Raw genomic sequence first — 11,702 nt, forward strand, 5'->3', positions numbered from 1 at the left:
AATAATAAATACTAAGACAGGGTGTTCGACTATGTTTTTTGTTCAATAGGTAACTCTTTTTTTGTATATATTTTTATAGAACACAAAATCATAATTAACAAACTAGGTAAATCAAAATTTAAACCGAGTTAAAACAAAAATATTTTTCCTACCAAGACAATATTTATCAGTCAAAGATGTTCAAGTAGGTACCTACGTATATTTTTATACGACTAAAAAATAAATAACCACTGTGTCCTAAAAGTTGAAATAATATTATGTCGAATGCATTAAAAAAATTTATTACGATTTCATAAAACCATTGAGGATTCGTAACTGACCTTAAATTAATAATGGATGTAAAGGTACTTACAAAGTTACAAAACGAGCAAACGACTATGTTATAAACATTCCTCTGTTGTGTTTTTCATAAGTAAATATAATGTGTACAATCGAATTGAACTTATTTTATCCAAGGAAAAGAAATTATCAAACCGAAATGCGAGACCATTACTTTGGACTGCAAAATCATTACTGCTGATGTAGTGCTGATATACAATCTCCGTTTGACGAATGGATTTTAGACCAAAATGCTCCATTTCGTCAGAGAGAGTCGGACAGTCAGCACATAGAATAAATATACCAATACAGTACATAATAACTACTAAGCCGTATGTTTGTAGGGCAACAAAAACACGGATTTGTCAAAGTCCAAAATACTTTTATGCTTGACGTAAATAATATGATGTTTTTCTGCAGCCAAGGTTCATTTACCAATACCAGGTTTGATTTTGAAGGGTATTTTTAGTTAAAAGTTTGATAGATAATAACTAATGACGCGAACAACAACGCGACGGTCTGTTCTATAATACACAATTCTAATTTACAGTTAGGTTAGTTGGTCAGTGTACTATATGATAGGCACTTACTGTACTTTTGTATACTGAAGTTTAGCACGCGACATTATTTCACAGTAATCATAAACAATACGACGAATTAGACAAATATGAAAAATAAATATATTTATTTCGTTAGACTATATAATGAATAGTTCTATAACGTAGTTGCAAAAAGAGTTTATGACCGCTGCGAGGAAAATAAAAGCTTTGAATAAACCTAATCTAATCCTTTCTATTTTGTTAATAAGGATACTCTTTTGGAAAAAATTAAAATAGTTGGGAAAAAATTCAAATTGTGTGGTGAAATTGCCCTTCCACGAGCACGTTTACGACGTTGTCTGCGTATGTATAACTTTAGACAAACGAAATAACTTCAAATCACGTTTACCTACATAAGAGATAAAAATAATACGTATAAAACAACTGTAGATGTACGTATTATAATATGTATTATATCATATTCAAGTGTACCATATTTTAGTATAATGTATACAAATTTTTTACAGAGTATAAAAAACAGAAAAAAATCAAATACATATACAGCAATATTTTTGTTACTTTTTGTATAATATGATATGCACATAATACAGTTAAATGTGTTATTGTGGTGGTCGTACGATAATGATACGTCGAAAAAAACAACGAAAAGCAATAACGTCACACATAACAATAAACAGTTACTGTTATTGGAGCGACGAGTATACACGATATATTATATAATAATACATATGATAACTCGTATCAGCTTTCGCGAACGCCTCCAACGCACGACGTAGCCGGATATCACCATCACTATACTTATTATATTTTACGATTACCAATGTTCATATTTGATACGTCTAGTCATACTGTATAGACCTAATAAGAGGGTGTTTATTATAAATAATGTTTTTGTCGTTTTTTATTTCACAATTGTGATCATCCAAATATGTAATCGACAGAAATCATAACAAGTAAAAACTGTTAATAGTACGACTGTACAAGTAAAATGGGATGATTTTCAGAGATTTTCTCCCCATTTTATAATGCATATGAAGTATATAGGTACAATAGGTACCTAAAGCTAGCATATACCAGTACATAAACCCACCCAATACAAAATATTATAATGTTATAGTGACATAATCATGATTAAACATTATTATAGTGGTAGTAGACTAAATAGGATTTGGAAAAAATACTATAGTACATCTATATTACATACCCACTTGTTATTTTATGTAATATTTAAAAGCGTAATTTGATGTTACATTTGGTGTACACTCAAAATTGAGTGAACGTTAAGTGTTTAAGTGCACTCTTAAAACAATATTGAATTTTAACAAAGTCATAGCATTATATCCAATGTATGAATCGAATGCATGTAGTATACATTATATTTATTGAATTAAGTAGGTACCTGTAAAATACTTATAATTATAAAACTATACCCATCTATTATACTAATGACTAGGAACAAAAATAAATAACTACATTATTCTCGCTATTCTCGAGCGCACATTTTTCGATTTAATATTATATCTTTATATAGACTCGAAAGATGTGGATAATATTTCACTTGGAGATGATTTGAACAAGACATAATTCAACACACTCGTATGTATTTAAAAACGCAGTCCTACATAATATAACGGCGTATATACTATATTTCAGTCAACCAGAATCAGAGGAATAAGTACCTATACTAAAATCTAAAATCAGAAAAAATAGCTAAAATTTTTTTTATGGCTACTCGTTTGTCCTAGTACTAAAAATACCTGATTTTACAGTTTACACTCCTTATAACGTACCTACACTATACTATTTTTACAGATATGTTTAGTACCCACTATAGTTGTTGCACATTCCATCAATAATAAAAGCACCTAAAAACGTTTAAAAAAATACCAAACCTAATTTTTTTATTATGTGTTGTATTAAAAAAAAAATGTCTTAACGATATTATTATAAAACTAGTCTTGCCCATAAAAGTATTTAAGGTATAAGGATAATGTTTTAATACATTTAAATGTATTATAAGCACATACGTACTAAGGTATACGTTATGCAATATGCAATATATTTCTTTAAGACTAAATTATATAAACAGTTTATAAAATATTTTATATCACAGAAAAAAGTACGAATTTATATGGCAACCATAACTGTTACTGCTGGGTAGTATACAACAAAATTAATGATAATATAGGGCATGACATTCAAATATTGGAGGCAAACAAAAAAGTTTTTTTTTATATAACATTGAAATGTTCACATCAGTTATTAAACACTAAACACAATACACTATTACTACACAATAACAAAATAATATAACTGTCTACTTGTTTTTATTGTGTTAAAAATTTATGGTCATCTGAACATTTATAACTATAACTGTAAAAAATATATGATACATCTACTACACACAAAGTATATACATACAAAGCATGCAACAACATTTATTTTTTAATCATTATTGTTATTTTATATTTATGAATTTGTCACTTTTTAATTTGTAATGTACACAATATTAGGTATTTATACTGCCATATTCTTAATTGTATTATTATTATTATTTTTTTTTTTTATTAAATAAATAAGCCTCTTCGTCTATTTTTCATCCATTGGCATACAATCTAAAGATTCCTTAGATTTAGTATTTACATAAACAATTAACAGATCTATACAGTATTTATAAGATTGGTCTTGATTAAAAAATTCATCATGAGACTTGTCTGGGTGGAGAGCTTCCGACAGGATATTTGTTACCCCTAATTAAATTATTATTCAGGTAAATACTTATGCAATTTAATAGAATTATGTAAACGTAAGTTATGTTACGTAACATCATCATCTGTTATACGTGTATTGTGCATCCATTTAGTGCCCTGTGCCTATGTCAAAATAATTTTTTTATTTATTTTATTTTGTAACCAAACTGTTAAAATTAGATAAACATATAATATATACCATATAATATTTATTGATAAGTAGTTAACTAATGCTCTATACGAAATGTATTCCTAATTATAATTTTAACTATTTAAGTTAATAATAGATAAAAGTTATAAAAGTATACTATACATACCTATTATATTGTATCGATTTTAAATCAGCATAAAATATTTACCTAAGATAAGAGGTTACAGGATAAGTACTATACTATATAACCTATACTGGCTATACTAAATACTCTATTGCTGAATTTTCTAATATATAATATTATGTTTACCTAATTTAGACAGTTTTCCAGGTAATTTAAATATACAAAAAATGTTTGTGTTATAACGTGTTTATGACAGAAAGAGACAGCAACTATACGTTAACACAAACTTAATTAGAAACTTTAAAATGTATTAATCATTTTTATTAGTTCAGACATGCACAGAAACAATAATTACACACGTTATATTTGTCACATAAACGTATTTTATTATTTATATTAATATTACTATATTTATAATAAAAGTTGTATAATTTTAAATTATATACTTCACTAACACACGTATAATTTTTTATCGTATCCGTGCATGTAAGCCATATGTATAAAAAAATGCATACCTAAAATTTACCACGCTACATTCATTGATATTTTTAACAACATATGTTTTTAATGTGGATATTTCTCAGATAAATATTTTGTAAATTTGAGTATGATACTTGAATGTAGGTACCTATCCATATTTATTTTTAGTAAGACCTTATATACTTCGTTAGGAGAAAACAGTAGTATATTATAAATTATAACATAAACTATAATAACAAATTTACATTTTACACATATTTTATATCTCCGCAAGCTATATAATGATTTATTTTCGATGACTCATTGAACAAGGCGGTATTCTACTTAGATTTTGAGCGGAGAGATTATAAATGTATTGATTTTACAATGATGAATTTTTCTTATTTTTGTGTCAGTCATCACATTTTGAGGGTAGTAAAAATGCTTTAATTTTCAACTAGGGTGGTTACTGGTAGAAAATTATAACTATAAGGTACTTTAAAGAGTCAAAAGTAAAGAGGTAGACAACTCAGTTGTACTGAAAGTTACACATGAATCATTGTAATATATGGTGGAAATTTGAATTCAATAATATAATATCATTGCATGCGAAAAAGTATTCTGAGAAAAGACGGTCTGTTAACTGTTAGTCAGTCTATATTATATTAACATTTTTAAATTACAACAAAATAACTGTCTAGACTGTATAACCCATGTCTACAAAATGATGAAATAAACATTTAGTGAACATTTCAAGTACTCGTGTATCTAAGGTTATTCGTTTTTGAATTACAACAAAATAAGAAAATTGAATTAATAATTCGATGTGAATTTCTTAATGCTGAAAATTAAATGCTGAAATAAAAAGTTCAAACTCCCATAAAAAAATAGTTCGACCAATCTTCGTGATTTTGAAGAATTGTGTCTGAAGTCAGACTTCAAAGTTCAAACGCTCATTAAAAAATATACTGTGGATTTACGCCCAACTAGTTTTTAAATGTACATTAATATCAACATATGAGAAACCTTCTACTCAATTTTCAAATATTTTGAAGTAGCAAAAATTTTTATTTCTAAAGCATCCATTAAGTTGTAAATAACTTCAAATATAAGCTTGCATCTGGTGAAATTAAAGATTTGTGAAATACAAGTATAGTAGGTAATAATTAATTTATATCAAGTAGATACCTACAATACAAAGTATTTTCGTACTGAAATGAAAACGGACAACTTATAAATCAGGCATTAAATAATAATCCTACTTTAAATATTAATTCAAGTCTAAATTCTTCATATTATCATATTATTTTAATATGTGCAATATGAGGTTATTAATATAAATTATTATTATTGATATAATAGGAATAAGATAAGTTAGAGGGATCTCTGTAAGTCTATATACTTGTCCTTTAAAGGTTTTGCTTTTTTTTACATAAATGGATGTCATTTTTAAGGTTTTTACTATTTTGTATACTTATTTCATTTTTAACTTCACATTCCCAAGCAGAATATTTTCCTGAGCACCTATTTCAACATATAACAGTCGAAATTTCAAATAATAGTTAATTAGGTATACGGTAATACACTAGGTATGGGTATTTTTAGTTTTTACTAAGTTTTTAAAGTTTAGATGAACAGTAGTGGATATTTTGCGAGGTTGCATACCCTCTGAGCAACTTTATTCCGCTCATCAAACTTTTAATACAATATACCTAATAAAATATAACCTAGCCGTACGAAACTTTTTTAACTCAATTTTTATTTATTAAAATAATCTAAAAAAAAAACAGGTAAGTAGATGTCGCTCTGCTGTACATTAGGTGTCTAGAAGGTCGCTGAAATGGATGGTATTAAATATTTTGAGTTCAATGATATAACATCACTGTACACGAAAAACGATTCTGGACGGAGACGGTGTGTCAGTCTAAAATATTTTATACGTTATTACTAATTATTAATACGGTAGACGGTAAATTGAATATATCAGTGATGCTGGAAAAACATTATGTAGACTAATATATACTTACGAAAGATTGGGCTGTTGCTTGTTTGAGAACCGAATTACAACAAAATGACTAAAATTGTTATTCTTTGGGTTAATATGTAATTTCATCTAAATTTGAACTTTAAATGATTATAAAACAAAAACGTACATACGTACTTTTAAAATTTTTCAACTGCTATTGTAACAATATATCAAGAGTCTTCTATTAAATTTGTATGCTTTTTAATAAAACCAATATAATTTTATTTACATATGTAGAAAAAAAAATGAAAATTGAAAATGTCCGTAAACAACTTAAAACAAGACAAAATATTTTGTACATTTCATCAAGTATACGAATTGATAAAATAAACATATGGTGTAAATCTCAAGTGTCTACAGTAATTCGTTTTTGAATTACAACAAAATAAGAAAACCATCGCTCCACTTAGAATCAAAAGTGTACTACTTCTGAGTACGAAATTAAAAATGTATAATGCCAATCAAAAAACTAAAAACTCAATAAAGTTATTTTTTTTAAAAATACAATAGCCTTTCAATAACGTCAAATTATGTAAAAAAATATTTTTAAAAAATTGAAACTTTTCTCAATATTGAGTGTAGACACTTGTATGAACCACTGTACACAATATGTTAAAATTATCAATACGTTTATTTATTTAAGATATTAGTAGACTAGATAGGTACCTAAGTTTACAAAATATTGAATTTTTATAAATCTGAACTATCAAAGTTTTAATTAGGCAAGTACCTGACTCAATTAAAAAATATTTTTATGAATTTTGTTTGAGAACTATTTATTGCAATACTAATTAGGTATTAATTGTTAATGTTGTCAAATTTTATACTTAACATTAGGCCAATAGCTTGTTACGATAAATTATATTAAAAAATGAGTTTGTTTAGTTGTTTTGATCTTCTGACAAATTATAAAAGTGGACATTATGAAATATGGTTAAGTGACATGATAAGAAATAAGATCTCTAATCATAGTGGTATAATATAATAAATTAAAATATAATTTGATCTATTTTATGGTGATATATGTATTATCATACATTTTTTCCTTACAGACATTTTGATAATCTAGACTAAAGCATAACAATTTACAAGTCCTGTAACTCAATACACTTGCCTATTTTATTTATGAGTATCAAGAACAAAGATTGCTACTTTAATGTTTAAGGCCAAACTAGGTAAAATAATCAATTATATTATAAAATATATTCTCTTTAATCTTAAAGTAAATAAATATTAAAGAGCTTAGATATCAACTATCATGACTTGTTTAACATTTTTATGACATTATTATTGAAGTGTTGAAGAGTCTAAGTTTGATTAACTTATAACAAAAACATATTTTTAATGGATCTAACAACAAACCATAATATAAAATAATGAATACATAATAATACACTTTATTTTTGTAATTTTACAGTTGTGGTAACCCAATCTTAGGAAAATCAATTAGGTTGATAAATCTTATACCCAATAGAACATATAATAATAATCCTAAATATTCTTAGAAAGATCCACATGAATTTATTTTACTGAATCATACACATAGGTAATAAGTTAATAATAGAAATATGAAAATTATGAACTAATAACTATAAATATCTGTATTTTAAGACTTACATTTGTGGACAAGTTGTAAAAATAAATATCAAAAATATTATTTAAAGAAGATAAAATTATTTATCAATCTTATTTAAATTAAATAGTTAAGGTAATGTAATTTAGTCTCATTTAGTACTATTTTAATAGATAATAAAAAATAAAATAAAATATACTTAATGCAAAAACATAATAATAGTAAAATAATTACTCTAATATGCCAAGACTCAGGATTAAGAATATACCCACTATACAACAGAATTACTAATAAGAATTTACATAAAAACAAACATTTTTAGATGGGTATTTGATGGTATGATGCATCAGACGAAGAATTGGATACCTAAGGGTATAATTAGTGGTATGAGAATGAGAGAGATAGTATTGTATAGGGAGTTTAATGGCGAAGAGACCTCAAAGTTCAAGTATCAACTAGTAAAATCTTTAATGTAGAAAAATATTCAACTTCAGAAAAATAACAAAATTTGTTAATTGTACCCTTTGCTTAATGTTGAAATATTGAACAAACTGGCCATAAAAGCAGTAACTATCCAATTTAAATTTGCTAAAATTTTGTAAGTAAATAATTCAGTTTAATGTCAACATAAAATGTAGTGGAATGAGCAGAAAAAATGACAATCTTATCATTTTGAATATTAAATCTTTTAACAAGTAAATGGCAGTATACTAGAGTTATATTGATAGGTAATAGTATGGTACTGCAAATATAATTAACTTTAACACACTTTAAAATTATCTACTTAGGAATTATAACAACAAAGATACAATATATTTCTAAAAAAATAAGACAATGTAAAAAAAATTTCAATAACAGTTATAATAATGCTTGCATATTTTCATAGTAGTAGTTGGTTTTCATATTGTTGATAAATACATTAGGTATCACATTCAAGTTATGTTCATCATTCTGAAAAGAAAAAGAAATGTTAATTATTTTATAGGTAAAACTTTATATAATGGATTATTAAAATATTAATCAATATATACCGGGCACAAAAAAAAAGGAAAGGAAAAAGTCATATGAAAGTTGGGAAGTATTGAAAACAAAAATAGGTATGAACATCAATTTTATTTAATATATTATATACAAAAAAATATGAATATAAATGTTAAGGACCACTAAAAATATTACATCATGCAAAGGAATTTTAGTAAGATACCATTATATTAGTATAGTATTATATGGTTTAACTCGATGAAATAGATTTTATGAAGTTTAATTTATTAATTGTTACAGCAAATGAGATTAATACATTAAATGAAAATAAAACCACGGTATACAGTAATAATCTACATGCCGGCTTACCAATATTGCATTGTAGCGAACGCTGTCAATAATAAATCTGCTTTCATGGTTGCTATAGAATCGGATAAAAAACAATTAACAATACACATTCAATCACACTAACACTTGGTTTAAATTGATAAGCTGAATTATTAGACAGTAATCTACTTCCTGAGTCTTGCATAGTTTACAAACAGACAAGAAATATTACAAGTTGTTTGGCCGCAACATACATCATAGTTAATTATTTTATTATTCTTATGTATTAATATTAGACGGCTAGGTACAACAATTAAATATCAATTAAGTAATTGCAAAGTATGTGTAGCGGTGTTATATGTTTAATTTTACCAATAATGTATGGTCGCCAATACATGGTCCATTCAGTATGCTATCACAATGATTTTCTATACACCTATCTACCTTAAATACTAATATTAGTTGGTACTACACTGCCACGAGGCCTATCTAGAAGGGTACCTCGTGGAACGACAGTTGGTGCAATTACAGCTTTGTGGTCAAAACAGGAAGAGGAACTAATGGTGCTTACCTTAAACCGAGTTTTGATTTGTGTCACAATCTTGTCCATCGTGGTGGCAGTTTCAATAGCGGTCATAGGTAGCTGGATGGTGAACAGGTTTTCTGGCCTGTCACATAACACATTCACATTACCAGACAATAATTGTATTAGTAAAAAGGAACATATAATTTCGCTGTTTTATTCAACCAAATCCTACATTCCTACTTACCAGTACTATTGCTATTTCTACTACAACCACAACGCTGCATATCCACAGCCAACCGACAAAGGTAAGGACTAGACGTCTGAAATGCAGTAAAAACTGAGTGTCGACTAGCAACCGAGAGGTTGTTCGGCGATTCTCAGTCAGAATCAGAAATTCAAACGCGAGTGTAGAAAAACTAACAAAAACAAAAACAAACACACATTTGACATTATCACACGTCCCGCGACATTCGCTTGTGGTGAAATCGGCCAACGAAACGTTTTGCACCGGACCGGTTACCAGTGTGACCAGCGAGACGATTTAGATATAATAGTATTATCGTAGTGTACGACACGAATCACGGCGGAACCACCGACAACGACGACAACGACCACGTTGCGACCACGGTTTATGATGAATAATTCTATCTTAAACCGCGGTTACGACTTACAAGTTACAACTACGCTGGATACAAATAAGTACGCTTTATTAATAATAATTAGAATAAGAATAATACCTATGTTTACGATTGCATTCGTTTGCACTTTGCCTCCACGGCTCCATCTTACACTTGAGTACTTTACTTAAGTCTTACTGTCATAACTCGGAGAAGATAAGATGTCAATGGGTAGGGTACTTTATTAATTATTTGAGTATCACATTTAATAATTAAATCTAATGAATTCTTCAAGTTTGCAACTTAATATTTCTTTTCAATATTAAAGAAAATTATGTACGAATTAAAATACGTAACCCCGCGGCACACCCTTGCTCTGCTCTCGACGGCTTTTTATTTTTTACCAAATTTAAATTGTATAGCGACACCTAGATAATAATTTACAGTTGTAGAATACTTATAAGTACTCGCTTTAAAAATTAATATAGCAAAAAAATGACGAGTGCAATATATTATAATATTATTGTTATATATTAGGTATTAAGATAGAATTATGATACCAATGTTAAATGCAGTAAAATGTGAAAATGGTAGACCGAAAATTTACCCTCCAGATATCACCCTAAAAGGCAAAAATATAATTTTGATCAAAATACTTGAAAATGTAATGCAAGGTTTCTGATATATTTTTAGAACAGCAGTTGAAATATATTAAAAATATTTAGGTGCGATGTTTTTCTTGTAGGCATTTAAAGTTAAAATGTTAGCAAATTCTATCAAATTGAAAATGTACAAATTATTTTGTAGTTAAAAATGTATAAAATGTTCAACTTTTATAGATAAGGGTTGAAAATGTAGTACAAGGTTCCACTGAAATAGGTTATTCTTTTACATAAACACAGTTTTTAAGTTTTTTTTTATAGTTATTTTATGTTCAAATTTGGATGTTAATACGGGGACATAATGAATAGCCAAAAATAACGATTTAAGTTATTTTGTTGTAATTTAAAAATATTATTCATGGATACTCGAAACATCTAAAGTATATATTATTATTGTATACAAATATGACAATATGCAAAAAAATATTAATTCAACCTATCTGCAGCTACAGTAACTATTACTATAATAACAATATAAATAAAATAAAAAATATTCTGAGTCGACAAACTCTCTCCGCTTAGAATCGTTTTTCATATACAATAATATTATCAATTCAAATTTAATACCCTCTATGTAAAATCTAGATGCCTCATCATTTCAATTCCTTAAAATAAATGATTTTATCAT

The 11,702-nt window shown here is 27.0% G+C and overlaps 1 protein-coding gene across 1 annotated transcript in view; it reads right to left on the reverse strand.

Annotated features, from left to right (window-relative positions):
* Nucleotides 1-10,288, reverse strand: part of LOC111034213 (protein-tyrosine sulfotransferase) — a 110,385-nt gene extending 100,097 nt beyond the window's left edge. Inside the window, exons 1-2 of the mRNA XM_022315330.1 lie at nt 10,040-10,288; nt 9,841-9,937 (exon numbers count right to left, since the gene is read on the reverse strand). Of these exons, the coding sequence (XP_022171022.1) occupies nt 9,841-9,906 (66 nt within the window). The 5' untranslated portion in view covers nt 9,907-9,937; nt 10,040-10,288. The remainder of the gene's footprint in view (nt 1-9,840; nt 9,938-10,039) is intronic.
* Between the last annotated feature and the right edge of the window lie 1,414 nt (nt 10,289-11,702).

The sequence above is a fragment of the Myzus persicae genome, unplaced genomic scaffold, assembly GCF_001856785.1.
Source record: "Myzus persicae strain clone G006 unplaced genomic scaffold, MPER_G0061.0, whole genome shotgun sequence".
Lineage (NCBI taxonomy): Eukaryota > Metazoa > Arthropoda > Insecta > Hemiptera > Aphididae > Myzus > Myzus persicae.